At 38.5% G+C, this 19,937-nt stretch overlaps 1 protein-coding gene across 3 annotated transcripts in view; it reads right to left on the bottom strand.

The window, feature by feature from the left end:
* Positions 1-19,937, bottom strand: part of GPR89A (G protein-coupled receptor 89A) — a 59,022-nt gene that overhangs the window by 26,629 nt on the left and 12,456 nt on the right. For 2 of the 3 annotated variants that reach the window (XM_012471978.2, XM_064370882.1), the window contains exons 4-7: positions 16,601-16,707; positions 16,051-16,152; positions 9,098-9,218; positions 7,857-7,937 (exon numbers count right to left, since the gene is read on the bottom strand). In XM_012471978.2, coding sequence (XP_012327401.1) covers positions 7,857-7,937; positions 9,098-9,218; positions 16,051-16,152; positions 16,601-16,707 — 411 coding nt within the window. Of the gene's footprint in view, positions 1-7,856; positions 7,938-9,097; positions 9,219-16,050; positions 16,173-16,600; positions 16,708-19,937 lie in introns of all 3 variants that reach the window. The other variant, XM_021672700.2, reaches the window with a different exon arrangement.

Below are 19,937 nucleotides of genomic sequence, written 5' to 3'. Positions count from 1 at the left end.
CACTGATCTATGTCTGCCAGTACCATAGTCTTGATTACTGTAGCTATGTAATACATTTTAAGATCAGGTAGACGAATTCTTCTCATATTGTTCTTTTTCAAAATTATATAAGCTATTCTAGTTATTTTGCCTTTCTGTACAAATTTTAGAATCATTTTGTGTATATCTACAAATAAATCTTACTGGGATTTTGAAATGAATAAATATCATTACTATGTTGAGTCTTCCAATCCATAAATATGGTATGTCTATTTATTTGTATCTTCTTTTTCTTTATTAGCTTTATAATTTTCAGTTACCAGTCCTATACATGTTTTATTAGACTTCCACCTAAGTATTTCATTTTTTCGAGTGACTGTAAATAATATATTTAAACATTTGATGTCCATATGTCCATTACTAGTTTATAGAAATACAATTGATTTTTTAAAAATTTGATTTTAGAGATGGGGTCTTGTTATGGGGTCAGCTCTCAGGCTGCATTCAAATTCCTGGGCCCAAACAATCCTCTGGCTTTAGCCTCCTGAGTAGCTGGTCAGGCGCATGCACACTGCTCCTGGCGACAATTGATTTTTGTCTGTTTATTTTGTATTCTATAATGTTGTTGAATAACCATTACTTTTTTCCATTGTTGCCCTATATGTATCATTTTCCTCTTCCTGCTTTAAAGATTTCCTCTTTGACTTTTAGCAGTTTAACTGCATGTACACATAAGTGTAGTTTTCTTATGTTTTGGGCTGGTATTTCTTTTTTTGCCTTTCCTTTTCTTCAGGACTCCAACCAAAAGAATGTTGGACTGCTTCATATTGTCTCTTACTGAGACTTTTGTTCATTTTTCATTTAAAAAAATATTTTTTCTTTTTCATTCTTTTGAGATAGAGTCTTGCTCTGTCACCTGGGCTGGAGTGCAGTGGCACAACTGCAGCTCACTGCAACTTCCGCCTCCCAAGTTCAAGCCATTCTCCAGCCTCTGCTTCCTGAGTAGCTGGGATTATAGGCACCCACCACCACACCCAGCTAATTTTTTTTTAGTATTTTTGGTAGAGACGGGGTTTCACCATGTTGGCCAGGCCTCATGTGATCTGCCTACCTTGGCCTCCCAAAGTGCTAATAATATAGGTATGAGTACCTGGCCATTTTTCTTCAATCTTCTCTCTCTCTTTTCTTAAGATTACATGATTTCTATTGATCTATCTCAATTTTTATTTTTATGTTTTGAGACAAAGTCTCACTCTGTCGCCCAAGCTGGAGTGCAGTGGCACGATCTCAGCTTACTACAACTTCTGCCGCCTGGGTTCAAGTGATTCTCCCGCCTCAGCTAATTTTGTATTTTTAGTAGAGACAGGGTTTCACTATGTTGGCCAGGCTGGTCTCAAACTCCTGACCTCAGGTGATCCACCCACGTTGGCTTCCCAAAGTGCTGGGATTACAGGCGTGAGCCACCGTGCCCAGCCTGAATTTTTATTGATCTGATTCTTCTGTCATCTCAATTCTCCAGTTCAGCCTACCTGGTAAAATTTTTATTTCAGTTATTGCAGTTTTCAGTCTTCGGATTTCTGTTTTGTTGTTTTGTAAAAGTTTCCATTTCTCTGCTGGGATCCCTCTTTTCACTTGTATCACACTTTCCTCCACTATCCTATCATGTTTTCCTTTGAATATATTTGTAATGGTTACTTTCAAGTCTTTGTTAAATCTTTGTTCTGGATCCACTTGGAGTATCTATTAACTGCTTTTTATCTTGAACATTGGTCATATGGTCGTTTCTTTACATGCCTAGCAAATTTTGGTTGAAGGTAATGTGTTGTAGTGACTTTGGAATCTGGTTTGTTTTTCTGAGAATTGTTATTTTTTTTGGCACTAATAAGCAGATAATTTACTTAGACTCAAACTGTGAAATATGTCATACATGCAGCAGCTAATGTTTCTGCTCAGTTTTCTGGTTTCTAGCTTCTCCTTTTTTAGCCTAACTCCCTGAAAGTCTCCACTGAGCTTGATCTTGTGTAGGGTAATGGTAGTCTGGACAGATTCTATAGTCATATTTTAGGACATAATCTCTCTGTGGATCTTATGCCTCTAGGGATCCCGTAAATTTTCAGTTGCTTTGCCAGCTCTGAGTTCCACCCTCTGACACCTCAAGCCAGTAAGGCTTTCACTTTCTATCATCCAAGCTGTGTGTTCAACAACAACCTGCATATAGCTCAGAAAATGCACTCAGTCAAAGGCACAGCAACCTTGCAAATCACACCAAGAAGCAGTTCAGTATATCAAGGATAGACTCTCTTCTAGTTTTTGCCTATTTTTTCTCAGGCTTTTTGTTGTTTACCATGGAAATACGTTATTTAATGATGATACAGGGATTTGGGAAGGGTTTATACTGAGATTTTGGATCTTAGTCCTGTATTTCCCTCACTTCCAAAATTTCCCCTTTAAATTTTCAGTTACTCAGCTGATTTAAACTCTTATCAATCTGTACACTTGAGTGGGTGCTGGGAGGGTGGGTGGAGGTTGAGGAGCACGTCCAGGCAAGAAAGCCATAAACTTCTAACAGTTGCCTGATGCTCTTCTCAAATTTCCACCTGCCTTTGTTTATTTTCCAGTGACTTCAAATACTTGCTTTTAATACTTTCCCCAGTTTTTATGATTTTCTATAGAAGGAATTACTTAACCTCTTTCCACTGTCATTTCTGCAAGTTTCCTCTATTATCATTTGAGAGTGGCTGTGGCTGGTGTTGAAGTTTCACTAGTGAATACATTTCTTCCCCAGTCCCTACAAAATTTCAAACAGATCCTAAAAAAACGAATTTAAAGTAGAGATTAACATTTTTTTCCTCCACTGTTCCAAATAGGAAGATGTGGCCTCTTTCCTCCTCCCATTTTCAACTATTAACTTTTCTGTACATAACAAATGTTACTTTTCTTGTATGTCATCTCACTATGGCCCTCTACTGTTAAGGTGAAAGATGGCTTTCTGGTCACTACTACTTCCCAACTATGAGTGTTTGCAAAAACAGTTTTTCCTTTTTATTAGAAAATTTTTTATTGTATAAAACCACTTGCAAACAACAAAAACAGTTTTTCCATATTGTGGTAAACGGCAAGGGCACTGTATGAATCCCAAGGGCCCCTGTGTTGTCATGTTAGCTGTCTATCTGCCCTGTTAGTTCCATTGGGCAAAGGACTGTGCTAATGGGGTCATGTTGGGAGGCTGATTCTTCTGTGAGCCACTCAAATTAATAAAACCTACTGCTGGACCACAAACCAATCCTGATCCTGACCAAACAATGCATTATAGGGGAAATGGGATATACTGTATATAGATCAGAGTCAATTCCTAAGCACTACTAGTATGAAATGGCTTAAAAGTATACATCCACACTTGACATGGGTCACAACTTCTCTTTTTTTTTGAGACAGAGTCTCGTTCTGTCTCCCAGGCTGGAGTGTACTGGTGCAATCTCAGCTCACTGCAACCTATGCCTCCCCGGTTCAAGTGGTTTTCCTGCCTCAGCCTCCAAAGTAGCTGGGATTACAGGCATGTACCACTGTGCCAGGCTAATTTTTGCACTTTTACTAGAGATTAGGCTTTGCCACGTTGGCCAGGCTGTTCTCGAACTCCTGACCTCAGCCTCTCAAAGTGCTGGAATTACAGGCATGAGTACCTGGCCATGACTTCACTTTTATATATTCATCTCTTTATAGGAATAAAACAAATACAGTGAGAAGGAGAATAGCCTTGGGAATCAAAATGATATTGTTCACATATCAATCTTTCACTTTTGAATAACCTTGCTCTTATTGTTACATTTTAAAAAATATGCATTTATATACATTCGTGTAAAATAATAAATGTAAATAAAATAAATTATACACGTATCTACCTTCAATATCCTAGTAAAGACATGCAGAGATAGAGACAAATAATTAGTTGGTGAACCTGAGCCTTCTTTATCATTCTAATTTCTTTTTTTTTCTTTTTGGAGACAGAGTTTCGCTCTTGTTACCCAGGCTGGAGTGCAATGGCACGATCTCGGCTCGCTGCAACCTCTGCCTCCTGGGTTCAGGCAGTTCTCCTGCCTTAGCCTCCTGAGTAGCTGGGATTACAGGCACGCGCCACCATGCCCAGCTAATTTTTTTTTTTTTTTTGTATTTTTAGTAGAGACAGGGTTTCACCCTGTTGACCAGGATGGTCTCGATCTCTTGACCTCGTGATCCACCCGCCTCGGCCTCCCAAAGTGCTGGGATTATAGGCGTGAGCCACCGCACCCGGCCTATCATTCTAATTTCTAATGTTATCTCTTACATTAAGGCTTCTTTGACTTGACTATGGGTCTTACTATAGAAAAGTGTTGAAGAAGGAAATATGAAATGTGAAAATACTCATGCAATTCAAAACCTGTTTCCATTTATATTGGATAATAACTATAATAAACAGAGTAGACTAATAAGCTTCATGAAGGTAAGAAATGATTAACTTGTTCATCACTCTATCCCTAGTATCTAGTACAGTGCCTAGCATGAACTAGGTTTTCTATAAATTATTAAGTGAATGAATCTATAAATGAATAAATGAAGGCAAAGCATGAAAAGCAAATGATTATACTGTAGAGATTATTAATAAGTTCAGTAGTTGTCGTTAGCTACATGTGGGTCATTGTTCTAAGGGGTCTAACTCATTGTTCTAAGTCTTAACTCATTATTATTACCTCTATTTTTACAAATGAGGCAGAAAAACATAGAGTAACTAGTTCAAGGTCACACCATTAAGATGTAGATCAAGGATTCAAATTCAGACACGGTCTGATTTCAAAGCCTATGCTTTTATCCACTGTGATATAGATTTCTATGAAATGCCACTTGAAAATATATATTTTAAAAGTACTTAAGTTGAGTTCTAAATCAGATATGTAAAAGATTGTAAAAATTTAGGAAAACAGACTTTTTTTTTTTTGAGACGGAGTTTTGCCCTTTTTGCCCAGGCTGGAGTTCAATGGTGTAATCTCGGCTCACTGCAACCTCCACCTCCTGGATTCAAGCCATTCTCCTGCCTCAGCCTCTCAAGTGGCTGGGATTACAGGCATGCGCCACCACGCCAGGCTAATTTTGTATTTTTAGTAGAGACGGAGTTTCTTCATGTTTGTTCAGGCTGGTCTTGAACTCCCGACCTCAAGTGATCTGCCTGCCTCAGCCTCCCAAAGTGCTGGGATTACAGGCATGAGTCACTGAGCCCAGACAGGACAATAGACTTTTTAAAAATCCAGGACAATAGACAATATTCCGTTCTTGGAATATAAAAGTTATCCACCAGTCCATGAGCATGGGATATCTTTCCATTTATTTGTGTCTTCTTCAATTTCTTCCATTAATATTGTATAGTTTTCAGTGTCCAGGTCTTTCTTCCTCCTTGGTTAAATTTACTCCTAAGTATTTTTTTCTTGTAGCTATTTTAAGTAAGATGGTTTCTTAATTTCATTTTTGGAATGTTCACTGAACATTAGTATTGTTAAAAGTCCATACTACCTAAAGCAATCTATAGATTTAATGTAATCCCAATCAAAATTCCAATGTCATTTTTCATAGAAATAGAAAAAATAATCATAAAATTCATATGGAATAAAAAAAAACTGGAATTGCCAAGGCAATCATGAATGAAAGAACAAAGTTGGGGGCATCATACTATCTTATTTTAAATTATACTACAAAGCAATAGTAATTAAAACAGCATGATACGAGCATAAACAAAGACTCATTCATTGACCAAGGGAAGAGAATAGAGAGCCCAGAAATAAACTCACACATGTACGGTCAATTGATTTTTGACAAGGGTGCCACATATATACACTAGGAAAAGGACAGTCTTTTCAATAAATGCTGTTGGGAAAACTGAATATCCATCTGCAGAAGAATGAAACTGGACCCTTATCTCACTCAACATAATAAAAATTAACTCGGCTGGGTGCGGTGGCTCACGCCTGTAATCCCAGCACTTTCGGAGGCCAAGGCTGGCGGATCACCTGAGGTCTGGAGTTTGAGACCAACTTGGCCAACATGGTGAAACCACGTCTCTACTAAACATACAAAAAAATTAGCTGGGCATGGTGGCACGTGCCTGTAATCCCAGCTACTCGAGAGGCTGAAGCAGGAGAATTGCTTGAATCAGGGAGTCAGAGGTTGCAGCAAGCCAAGATTGCTCCACTGCACTCCAGCCTGGGCAACAGAGCGAGACTCTGTCTCAAAACAAAAAACAAAAAACAAAAAAAAAACCCCAAAAAACTCAAAAGACTTAAGATTGGAAACTATAAAACTATTAGAAGAAAATGGGAAAAACCAAATGGGATTACATTGAAATAAAAAGCTTCTGCACAACAAAGAAAACAATTAACAGAGTAAAGAGACAACTTATGGACTAGGAGAAAGTATCTGCAAGTCATATGTCTAATAAGGGGTTAGTATACAAAATACATAAGGACCTCAAATAACTTCACAGAAAGAAAACAAATAATCTGATTTTTAAATGGGCAAGGAAACTGAATAGATATTTCTCAAAAGAAGCCATACACATGGTCAACAGATATATAAAATAATGTTCAACATATTAACCATTAAGGAATTGCAAACTACAACCACAATGAGATATCCCCTCATACCTGTCAGAATGGCTATCATCAAAGGGGCAAAAGATACAGAATGCTGGTGTGAATGCAGAGAAAAGAGAACCCTATTACACTGTTGGAGGGAATGTAAATTAGCACAACCACTATGGAAAACGGTGTGGAGGTTCCTAAAAAAACTGAAAAGGGAATTGCTATATGATCCAGCAATCCCACTTCTGAGTATCTACTCAAAAGATCTGAAATCAGTATGTCAAAGAGATACCTGTACTCCCATGTTCACTGCAATAGTATTTAGGATAGCCAAGTTATGGTACCAATTTATATGTCCATCAACAGAAAAACGGATAAAGAAGATATGGCATATATACACAATGGATACTATAAAGCCTTAAGGAAGGAAATTCATTTGTGACAACATGAATGTAACTGGAGAACACTATGCTAAGCAAAATGAGTTGGACACAGGAAGACAAATACTGCATGTTCTTACTTACATATGGAATCTAAAACAATGAATTCAATAGAAGCAGAGAGTAGAATGATAGTTATCAGAAGCTGCGTAGGTGGGACGATGGTCAAAGGGTACAAAGCTTCAATTAGACAGAAGGAATAAGGTTTTTCTTTGTGACATACTGTATAGCATGATGAATATAATAATGTATTGTATATTTCAAAATCACTGAGAGCAAATTTCAAATGTTCACCACAGAAAAATATACAAGCATGTAAGATGGGTATGTTAATTAGCTTGATTTAATTATTCCACTTTGTATGCCATAAATATACACAATTACAACTTGTCAATTTGTAATCTAAAAAATTAAACAAAAAAGTTATTCTAATAATTTATCTAAGGAGAATGATCTAAATTCAAGAAATGAGATTGAATTTGAGAATTTTCCTTCACACAAAACACTAAATCTTTTTTAAACAATTTTTTATATTTTTAACTTTTTAAAAATTATTATTGTTATTTTAAAGAAATGGGGTCTCGCTATGTTACCCAGGTTAGTTTTGAACTTCTGGGCTAAAGTGATCCTCCCGCCTTGGCCTCCCAAAGTGCTGGGATCACAGGTGTGAGCTACGGTGTTCAGCCAATAGCGTGGCTGGACTATCTTTGATAGTACTTCACCTTATAATAAAAATGAATAGGATAAAATGCCCTGCCAGCACCAATTCATAGTCAAATTTTCTTGTTGAGCAATTGTAACAGAGTCCAAATGTTTGACAGTATTGACATCTTACCTTTTCTTTTTGCTTATGATCATATCCATGGTTTGGAGCAGTCGCCGTTCCAGGGCTAGAATATCTGTGTCAGTCACATTCCTACAAGAAGCACAAACTGTTAGTAAAATGTTTTGGGGTCCCACTCTTGGGCATGATACAGGTTACCTGGAGAGACACATACACTTCAACTGTTACCCACTACTTTTTTCCAGAAAATAATAAAATGACCATAATAAACTAAAATGCTTTTGCTCTCATTTCTTATAGCTAATCCTCTGGGATCTCAGGGAAATGGAATTTACCCAGCTGTTTTACAGTTTTTCTTGGCTTTGATCCAGTGACATTTATATACATATATGTATTTATTTTTATTTTTAAAAATATCTTTTTTTAAAATTATACTTTAAGTTTTGGGATACATGTGCAGAACGTGCAGGTTTGTTACACAGGTATACATGTGCCATGGTGGTTTGCCACACCCATCAACCCATCATATTCATCTTTTTTGTTTTTGTTTTGAGACGGAGTTTCGCTCTTGTTGCCCAGGCTGGAGTACAATGGCACAACCTTGGCTCACTGCAACCTCCACCTCCCAGGTTCAAGGGATTCTCCTGCCTCAGCCTCCTGAGTAGCTGGGAATATAGGCATGCGCCACCACGCCTGGCTAATTTTGTATTTTTAGTAGTGATGTGGTTTCTCCATGTTGGTCAGGCTGGTCTCAAACTCCTGACCTCAGGTGATCCGCCCACCTTGGCCTCCCAAAGTGCTGGGATTACAGGCGTGAGCCACCATGTCCAGCCCAACTTGTCATATTTTTCTATGAAAGAGTCTTGCTCTGTCACCCAGGCTGGAGTAGAGTGGCATGATCTTGGCTCAGTGACATTTAGGATGTACGTTTAAGCACACTTTTAAGGTGGCATTGTCTTCTACTGTTCTATTAAAACTTCTAGGAGGAACTGAACTGCTGAAGTTGGGGTTAGTTTATACTGCTGGTCACTAGAAATGTGCCTTTAAAAAGCGGGAGGGGAGCATCAGATTGAAATTTGCCATTTAGAAAATGAATGAATTTAGCACAAATAATCAAGGAAAGCAACACAAGTGATAAGACTTATTTAGAAAGATTTCCAGGTCAATGCCCATAGGGACAGAGGAAGAGAAGAATAAAAAGACAGGGTCATAGATCTAATATATAATCTTAAAGACATATATATTCAAGAAGTAATGGGGCAAAAAAGAAAAGCTGCAAAGCGCTCTGTTACCTGAGGAAGTAAGACATGTAAGTGTATGGGCAGTTGACAGCACCAAATCCAGAGAGAAGAGCCATGAGAGTCACTCCAATCACACCAACCCGGCTGATGAGCTGTTCTATGGATAAAATCCCTAAAAACATCAGGGTACATTAACGCCAGGTAATGTAGATAAAATGGCTCTCATCTGTACTGCAAAAGGAAGCATGACTGAAAACATCAACCAGTACACATAACTAACTCATACAAGCCAACTTTTAATTATTAATGTGTACATTATCTTTTTTTTTTTTTTGACAGAGTCTCGCACTGTTGCCCAGGCTGGAGTGCGGTGGCGCGATCTTGGCTCACTGCAACCTCTGCCTCCTGGGTTCAAGCGATTCTCCTGCCTCAGCTTCCCGAGTAGCTGGGACTACAGGCGCATGCCACCATGCCCAGCTAATTTTTTTGTATTTTTAGTAGAGATGGGGTTGGTCATGCTGGTCTTGAACTCCTGACCTTGTGATCCGCCCGCCTCGGCCTCCCAAAGTGCTGGGATTACAGGTGTGAGCCACTACACCCGGCCAATGTGTAGATTATCTATAATAAATATACTAAAAGTTTACTGATTTTCCTCTTGTCCCATATGCTTCACAGTGATCTCTTTTATTGGGTGATGACAGTAAAATAATAACAACAATAATTATAAATAACGGTCACTGTTTACTCTTGGAAACATGAATGCTAACAAAGCAAAGTACTTTCGGTAAAAACATCAGCAAAAAAATGAGGAAAGTAAATCTTCTGGAAATACTTTGTGCTAGTTATCTTTGATATATATGTACTTCCCCTAAGGTCATGCTCTTTTGCTTTTGTCTTTTTTGCATCCAATAAACATAGAATTCATCTAATAAATGGGCTAATGTTATAGATGAATGAGAAATTCAAAGGCAAATACATCAGTTGTAGATTATAGATTGTATCCTAATTATTAATTGTTTCCTATCACTTCAGAATGCTGAAAATCAACTTAGCAGTTAAATACTGCTGGTTGATGTATTTGGGATAAATGAGAGAAAGCACTCATTGCAGAAAAAAAATAGTTTTAATTCAGGTTTTCACTTCCTATTTCTAGAATAGAATTCACTTCAGCCATTCACTCCTATGGTCAAATGCCAGAGTTATAATTCGGGAATTCTGTCAGCTTCAAAACTGAAAATTCCAATATTCCTTTTCTGACTACTGCCTCCCTTCCTAGCCTTCAAGTTCCCTTTCTCCTTTATTTGCGCTACACTAGTTGTAGAGGTCAGTGCGACCTCTGGTCTTTTGCTTCCCCATTCTTCACCTAGCTTGGACTCCAGGCTTGCTGGCTTCAAATTCTCTTACCAGGACCCTCAATCTCCTACTATCTTCCTTCTGAAGCGCTAATCCTACAAACTCCTAACTCTGGATCAGTCTAACACTCTGCCTTCCCTGTGCCCATGTCTTGCTGCCAAAAATTGCTAGAATTCATACTGATTTTGGAGCCATTACAGATTTATGATCTCCAGTCCTAAGAGAGCTCTCACACTACTGACTAATCCTTATCTTGCCTTTGGTCAGCCATCTCTTTCCATTTTCCTCAGCAGTAACTCTTTATTTTTCCTACCTCTGCCCTTCTCCTTTGCCAATGCCTTTACTACAAAAAACATAAGCTATTAGATAAAAATTACCTTCACTCTACTACAAACTACCTTCACTCTACACTATGGTCGTGAATTTTCTACTGGTTGCAAAATTCACCATTTTCCAAGCCTTGTTTTACTGGCGCTTGTATGACATTGGATCATTTTTGTTTAAAATTATTTTATCTTCTTGGCTTCCACAACACCATTTCCCTAGGTTTTCCCTTTTACTTCTCTAATTGCTTTTTCTCGGTTACTTCTTGCTCTGTATAGATCAGAGTTCTCTTTCATTTCAGTATACACATTTTTTGCTTGGGTAATCTCACTAATTTCCTCAGCTTTACTAATGGCATTTAGTTGATGATTTCTAGTTGCTTAGATTCCTGGAGTCATCTCTATGAGGACTGATACATTTATACCTTTTCCCTAAGCTCCTGATTTGTACATCCAATTGCTTATTTAACATCACCTAGATATGCATAGGTAACTTTAATTCAGCATATACCAAATGAAAATTATCTTTCCTCTCACCTGTCTTAGAAAATGACATAATCAATTATTGAGTCACCATAACAATAAAATCTATACACTATACAATTACTCCCCATTCTATCTCTTGCCTTTCCTTGAATACATCAAGGTCTTTCTACCTCAGGGCTTTACGTGATGTCTTTTTTTTTTTTTTTTTGAGACAGTCTTGCTCTGTCACCAGGAGCCAGGCTGGAGTGCAGTGGCGTGATCTCAGCTCACTGCAAACTCTGCCTCCTGGGTTCAAGCAATTCTCCTGCCTCAGCCTCCCGAGTAGCTGGGACTACAGGCGTGTGCCACCACACCCAACTAATTTTTTGTATTTTTAGTAGAGACGGGGTTTCACCCTGATGGCCAGGATGGTCTCGATCTCTTGACCTCGTGATCCACCCGCCTTGGCCTCCCAAAGTGCTGGGATTACAGGCATGAGCCACTGCGCCTGGCCTACGTGATGTCTTTTGTGCCTTCTTACTGGGTCTTCCTTTGGTCTTGTCCTTTAAATCTCAGCTTAAATATCACTGTGTCAGAAAGGATGGATCTAACTCCTTGCACTAATTTATCTGCATTTTTCTCTATCACAGCAACCTGTTTGTTCTTTGATGACAATGATCACAACTGGCAATTCTTTATTTATATATTTACCTCTTTTTTGTCTAGTTCCACCCACAAGACTGTAAATTTCAGGAGGGCATAAACCAAGTTTGTTTTGTTTTGTGATTTGTTTCCAGTGCTTAATATAAAGTAGATGCTCAATAAATATTTGTGTAATGCTAAATGAATGAATAAATCCTCACCTAAATTCTGTTGATTCTACTTTCTATATATCTTTTGAATTTGTAACTCTTTTACAAGAAGAAATCATGTCTTACTGATCTTTATTTTCCTTACTGCCTGGCACATAGACGGTGTTCAACAAATGTTTGTTGACTATAGTATCACTCAATAACATAGAAAAATCCAAGGGACTAACATGGGTTATTAAATACGAAAAACTGAAAAAGATTCCCCCTCTACCTTTATTCCTTTTAACGTGGTGGTGTCTTTGTCCTTTTATTACACATCTTTTTCTGGTTTAAAGTACTTTGTAGATACTATTTACTTAACCTCAGCATTTCTATGAAGTAAGAGTCAGTCATCATTATCTTCATTTACCAGTTAATACATGCAGAAGACCATCTCGCCTTTGACATCTGCTCACACAGATTCGATTCCTTACAGTCTTTTGTAATCTCTCTTACTCTTTCCCACTAAGGACATTCCAAGGGTCAGGGACTGCACAAGAAGTACTTTTATAGATTTTTTTAAATTATAAGAATTGTTTTTTTTTTTGAGACAGAGCCTTGCTCTGTTGCCAGGCGCCAGGCTGGAGTGCAGTGGCGCAATCTTGGCTCACTGCAACCTCCAATTCCCAGGTTCAAGCAATTCTCCCGCCTCAGCCTCCCGAGTAGCTGGGACCACAGGCGCGCGCCACCATGCCCAGCTAATATTTCTATTTTTTAGTAGAGACGGGGTTTCACCATGGTCTCGATCTCTTGACCTCGTGATCCGCCTGCCTCAGCCTCCCAGAGTGCTGGGATTACAGGCTTGAGCCACTGCGCCCAGCCTTTTTTTTTTTTTTTTTTTCTGAGACAGAGTCTTGCTCTGTCTGGGGGCTGGTGGGCAGTGGCATGATCTCGTCTTACTGCAACCTCAGCCTCCCGGGTTCAAGCAATTCTTGTGTCTCAGCCTCTGAGTAGCTGGGATTACAGGCACGCGCCACCATACCTGGCTAATTTTAGTATTTTTAGTAGAGATGGGGTTTTGCCATGTTACCCAGGCTGGTCTCTAACTCCTGGCCTCAAGTGATCTCCCTGTCTCAGCCTCCCAAAGTGCTGGGATTACAGATGTGAGCCAGTGTGCCCAGCCCATTTTTTTGCAGTCTCCAGAGCAATAAACAACCACACTGGTTGTTGGGACAGTCCTGGGAAAGCTCTGAGAAGGCAGTGTAAGGTTGGCTGCTTCTCAGCTACCAGCTAAACTTCTAACTCCTTATTTCTCTTAGAGGGTTAAATAAATTAAGATACCTGAATATTCAGGCCTAAAACTGTAATGACTATTGGAGTACAATGGAAAGAATAAAACTGAAACTATCTCCCTAGCTTTCTCCCTCAGTGTCCTTTTCAGGATAATCCCATAGAATTTAGAAAAAGGGGTTGATGAAAGGACAATGGATACTACGGCCTTCATCTTCCCTCTGGCATGGGCTGACCGCACTGGTCATGTGAGCTGAATGCACACAGGAGAAAGCTGGAGAAAGGTGTCAGAGTCAGGTCTTTGTACTGCATGTGACCCTGTGTTTGCCCGGTCAGCAGCCCTAGGGGCCTTTTGTAACTCTTCTCTCTGACTTCTACCATCACAAATAAATTTGTCTGTCTGTGGGTTTATGTGAAATAGGTTTATATGAGAACTACGCTAGCAGGGCTCTTTAGTCCAAGTCTTTTTCGACCATTGGCATAGGCATGCTGATCACATTAGCATTTCCTAAATTCCTATCCGGAGTGTTAAATTACTAAACTCATCTAACACTTTGGAGAGACTCAATTTTTTCCATTCACTGATTCAAAGAACGTGTATTAAACACCTGTAATGTGTTAGGTTCCACATGGGGCACTAGGGATACAAAGACAGGTAACAGGTAGTTTTCTGAACTCAGGGAGCTCCTAGGTTGATGAGGAAGTTGGAAAAGAAAACATTAAATTATGACTTTTATAGATGATATAAATACCCTGAGGTGGGAGCAATTAATATCTCCTAATGATGGCCAGGAAAATCTTCTTAGAGGAATTGACAAGAGTTGAATCTATAAAGTATAAATAGGCATTTTCTAGGTAGACTGGGGGTGAAGGATTGTCCAGGCTGATAGAACAGCTCTAGAAACTGAGGCTGGGTATGGTGGCTCACACTTGTAATCCCGGCACTTTGCGAGGCCGAGGTGGGTCAATCCCTCGAGCTCAGGAGTTCGAGCCCATCCTGAGCAACATGGAGAAACCCTGTCTCTATGAAAAAATACAATATTAGCCGGGTGTGGTAGCATGCGCCTGTAGTCCCAGTTACTCAGGAGGCTGAGGTGGGAGGATCACTTGAGCCTGGGAGACGGTTCTGGAGGTTGCAGTGAGCTGAGATCGTGCCACTGCACTCCAGCCTGGGTGACAGTGAGATCCTGTACCAAAAAGAAAAAGAAAAAAAGAGAAACTTGAAATGATTTCACAGGACTGGAGACGGAACACGTATAGAGAGCAGCAGCCAGGTCATGAAAGGTAGTGAAAGAGTTTCAAACCTGAGAGTCTGAATGTTTTTGGTAGGCTGGTGTTAAGTTTTCCGGCCTTTAACATTATTTGAAATTTTTGAAACAGTTATTCTTATTTAAAAATACACAACTATTTATGGTACTGCATATGCTTTTCAAAACTACACATCTTCTCTGACCCCACTGCTGGCGTGTCTTACAACCTTTCTCTCCTGAAATTCCTGTTATAGGCAATGAATATAAAGGGAAGGGTGTGTGGGAGGGATGGCAGATTCTCTAATAGACACTGGCTCATTCAACATTAATTCCAACCCTATTCTAGCATTTCTTTTGGTACTGCAGAGTCTAGAAAGCCAGAAGTTCTTTCTCAGACTTCCTTGAGGATAGGGTTCTAAACGTTACCTAGGTTTCACCAAAAAACCAGGCCTACGGGAGGCCTCAAATGCAGCAGTGAACAATGCAGGGGGGGTGATAGCACTTAGGAACTCAAACAGCTGGGACAGAGGTCCCTGATGTCACAGACCCTGAGTGGCAAGTGATGACTTCAGTGAGGTTTTCCAGTTTGTACTGTGGCATAGTTGGGTATTTCTCTTTACTATATATAGCATTTAAGCTTTGTATCCTGCTTTCCTAGAAAGTCTATAAATTGCCTGATACTGTATAATTAATCACTTTCTGCTTTAAATTAGTTACAGTAGATTCTGTTTTCTGCAATAAGAACCCTGATAATAGCTATGGCAGGATGGTGAATAAAGAGATGTATATTAAAAAAAAAAGTTCCAGTATGAAAGCTTTAGTATATTTATTACAGATGGGCTCTCTAATCTTTTTAGATAGATTCATACATACTTCTGAAATAGTTCTGGAAGGACTTGTTAGCTGAGGTATTTCTGTTCATTGTTTTTAGCTTAAAAATTAGGGCTACACCCAATTTCTTGTTTTAAAATGAACTTTTTTTGTTAGAAGGGAGACACTGATTTTTGGAAAGCTTTTCTTTATCTACTAATTGTGAGCATTTTATGTCACCTTTCCCCAAATACATACGCTTCCCTAAAGACAATCTTTATCATCACTTAGGCAGTAGCCATTTACCTTTTGGGTCACAGACTTCTTTGGAAATCTGACAAAAGTTTATTGATACCTGACCACCAAATACACATACAAATATATTGCTGTAGTTCCATATACACTGTAAGTTAGACACTGTTATTTTTCCTTTTACCCTTGAAGTAAGTATATTCAGTAAATGAAGGTCAAAAATTTCTACTCTAGAATAACAGAAGTGAGTTCCAAAACCAGCATTATCTCTTAGAATGAAGAAGAAAATGTGATTCAAAATCAGACATTTTTCAGAGAAATAACTTGCTATCCTCTTCAAAATCAGAAAATTTTTTTTCCAAATCCCAAGAACCTGTGAGTTTATTATTTTTTTCCCAAGAAATTTAATTTTTTCACATTAGAAAATTAAACAAACCTTCTTCCCCTCATCTCTGCCCTCTCATACTCACCATGTTTTGGGCTGAGAATGGGAAAGGGATCTCCTAGTTTCCAGAAGAAATACATAAAGGTCAGCCATAAGAGACAGGAAAAAAGCAGTCGTTGTTTATGCACTGAGACAGAGGAGACAAAACTGTTAGGAAAAACAGATATAGGTTAAACAGCTTGCTCTATTTAAAAATATAAGATAATGCTAATTAATATTTGGCTGCTAATTCATTTGGCAAATGAGTGATGAACAGTATAATTTTTAGTGAAAGCATCCTTACCACTGTAAGAAAAATTTAGCTGAATTTAACATGTGGGATGAATTAAAGGAGACACGATTAAGTAGAAAAATAAAGCTGTGGCAGAAAAAATAACCTAACCATTCACTCAATATTCACCCTGTGCCCTTCATTCAATATTTATTTTATATTTATTTTTAAGATGCTGTGTGTGAGGTGTCCTCAAACAGCAGTAAGTACTGAAAGTTAATGTAGAAATGAAACGATCCACAATCTCAGTTCCCTCAAATACTCATCTCAGTCAATGTGCTGACTGAGAGGGTAAAATACTTACGTAGCTGGATGTTGCTCACAATAAAATAGCCAATGTAAAAAGGCACCATGAAAACCAGGATCAGCAGAATTACACACAGGTTCATTTTCCAGTGAAAATAACGAGAGCTGAAATAAATGTCAAAGACTGTCACTGGGAGCGAGAGAGGGCAGCAACTTTCTTTCTCTTTAGTATTCCAAAGGGTCTTTCGCTCTTTGGACTCCATATTGAACATATCCTATCTAATAAACCTACCAGGCTCATATAATCTACTCATTCGTAGAGATTAAAAAATACAAAATTTTGAAAGGTACATATGACCATCTTAACCCAAGAATTTCATATATTAAAATGTTTACATTTTTGATATATTCATAGGCAACATATACCATTAACATATATCAACATACGCCATTGCTGGTAGAATGATAATTGTTTTACTCACCACTAGGAATCTTATTCCAATGTAAGAATTTTTTTTTTGTTTTTTTCTTTTTCTTTTTTTTTTATAGAGACGGGGTCTCTCGCTCTGTTGCCCAGGCTGGAGTGCAGTGGCTATTCCCACTACTGATCAGCATGGGAGTTTTGACCTGCTCTGTTTCCAACCTGGGCCAGTTCACCCCGCCTTAGGCAACCTGGTGGTCCTCCGTTCCCGGGAGGTCACCATGTTGATGCCGAACTTAGTGTCCAATGTAAGAATTTAAGGAAAATAAATGCTAACAATAATATATGCTATTAAGACTCAAAATTATTTCTTTTGTACTCTTAATATAAACACCTGATTTACATGAATTACTTTTATTACATTTTATAAGATGTATTTTATTAAAACTTTTAGCACTTTTTTAAATAAGTTTTAATGAGACATAGTTTACCCATTTAAAGTTTCCATATACAATGGATTTTGTATACTCAGAGTTGTGAAACCATCACCTTAATCAATTTTAGAACATTTTCATTACTCCATAAAGAAACCCTGTAGCCATTAGGAGTCACTCCGTTTCTCCCCAACCTCCTCGGCTCTAGGAAACCACCAATGTACTTTCTATTTCTAGGAAGCCACCAATATGTGATCTTTTGTGACTGGCTTCTTTTACTCACCATAATGTTTGCAAGGTTCATCCGTGTTGTAGTATCTACCAATAATTCCTTTGATGGTTGAAAAATATTCATTCCATTACTTTTGGCTATATTTTGCTTATGTATTCATTAGTTGAAGACATTTGGGTTGTTTTCAGCTATTATAAATAGAGATGTTATGAATGTGTGTGTATAAATTTTGGTGTGGATGTATGTTTTCCTTTCTCTTTAGGTAGAAATGGAGTGGAATTATTGGGTCACGTGATAAATCTATATTTAATCTTTTGAGGCACTCCTACTGTTTCCCAATGTGGCCGCATCACTTTACATTTTCCTCAGCAGTGTATGAGAGTTCCAGTTTCTCCTCAGCCTTGCCAACACTTGCTATTGTCTGTTTCTTTGGTTATAGCCATCTTGATGGGTGTAAAGTGGTATCTCACTGTGGTTTTGATTTGCATTTCCTTGATGGCTAATGGTACTGGGCATCTATTCATATGTGCTTACTCGCCATTTGTATATCATCTTTGGAGAAATGCCTATTCAGATCTTTTAGTCATTTTTTAATTGTATTATATTATTGAACTGTAGGGATTCTTTATATATTCTAGATAAGAGTCCCAGTCCATTATCAGACAGGTAATTTGTAAAAATTTTCCCTTGTTCTTAAAATGTTTCTTCACTTTCTTGATGGTGTCCTTTGTATTTACTGATTTTAAACTTATTTAGGCCTTGTTTCAAAAAAGGCAAAAGTGGTTAAATGGCTTATAAAGACAAATAAAATACAGGACGATGAAATGAACTATAAGAAAACATGAAAGAAAGAAACAACAATGGTAACAGATAGGTAAAATATTTGGCCAAATCTGATGGCTACTATAAAACAGAATTCTAGAAACTTGCTATGGGTAGGTCATAAATTGAGCTTTAAGTTTTCTAATGGTCAATGTGAAATAAAAACTTTGATCAGTCAGACAAAATCATAGTGTCTATAAGAAAATAAATTAATTGCTCAAAGGAAGAATTATTATCAATTTATTGTTACTGAATTACTACCAAGATTACAATAAAAGTTCTTCAAAGAGTTCATAAAAAGAAAATGCAAAGGCAATTAACAGTGGCATCAACAACATCCTTTCCAGAGAAATATTAATGAGTTTCAGGCTATTTCTTTTTTTTTTTTAAGACAGGGTTTCAACATGTTGGTCAGGCTGGTCTTGAACTCCCAACCTCAGGTGATCCGCCCACCTTGGCCTCCCAAAGTGCTGAGATTACGGGCATGAGCCACCGCGCCCGGCCAGTCTCGAACTTCTGACCTCGTGATCTGCCCATCTCGGCCTCCCAAAGTGCTGGGATTACAGGTGTGAGCCACCGCGCCCGGCTCAGAAAGCTATTTCTTACTGTTCCTTCCTTAGTATGGATGGCAGGCATCACGAAACAAAGAGCCATTCAGTAAAAGCTACCCTACAGGGAGTAAATATCATTTAGACTAGATATATTGACAGCTTTTTGCTCCTCTAGATTAACCTACTTTAGAGCATGTAGTGAGGGAAACAAGCTGGACACCCTCCAGGCAATCCTACATAGTATTTCAGCTAAGCTTCTGAAAGATTTTGGGAGGCAGTGGGTTTGAAATAACAAGTACAACTTTAATTGGCATATGGACTGCCAATTAAAAGTGAACCACATGTTTTAACTAGTCTTTTGAGCTGAGAGTAAAGTGATACTCTCTTGAAAGAATTAAGGATCCCAACAAGATTACATATTTGAATAGGAATTCATTCAATCTCTGCTCAGAGGTGAGTCAAAGGAATATTTTGGCTAAGATTCTTTTTTCTTTTTTTATTTTTAGACGGAGTTTTGCTCTTGTTACCCTGGCTGGAGTGCAATGGCGCAATCTTGGCTCACCGCAGCCTCCACCTCCTGGGTTCAGGCAATTCTCCTGCCTCAGCCTCCTGAGTAGCTGGGATTACAGGCACACGCCAGCATGTCCAGCTAATTTTTTGTATTTTTAGTAGAGACGGGGTTTCACCATGTTGACCAGGATGGTCTCGATCTCTTGACCTCGTGATCCACCCGCCTCGGCCTCCCAAAGTGCTGGGATTACAGGCGTGAGCCACCGCGCCTGGCCCAAGATTCTTTTTTCAAAACGATTCTGAATCCAGTCAATGCACAGTTATACTACATCATCAGGGCTCACATTTCTGTGTCATAACTGGGTGAAACATTAGCATGAAAAAACAGGTGTAACTGAAGACATGTCTCACACTGAACAAACCCA

Source organism: Aotus nancymaae, unplaced genomic scaffold (assembly GCF_030222135.1).
Source record: "Aotus nancymaae isolate 86718 unplaced genomic scaffold, 86718_ANA_hifiasm-v0.15.2.pri h1tg000108l, whole genome shotgun sequence".
Classification (NCBI taxonomy): Eukaryota; Metazoa; Chordata; class Mammalia; order Primates; family Aotidae; genus Aotus; species Aotus nancymaae.
This window is presented reverse-complemented; position numbering and strand designations above follow the sequence as displayed.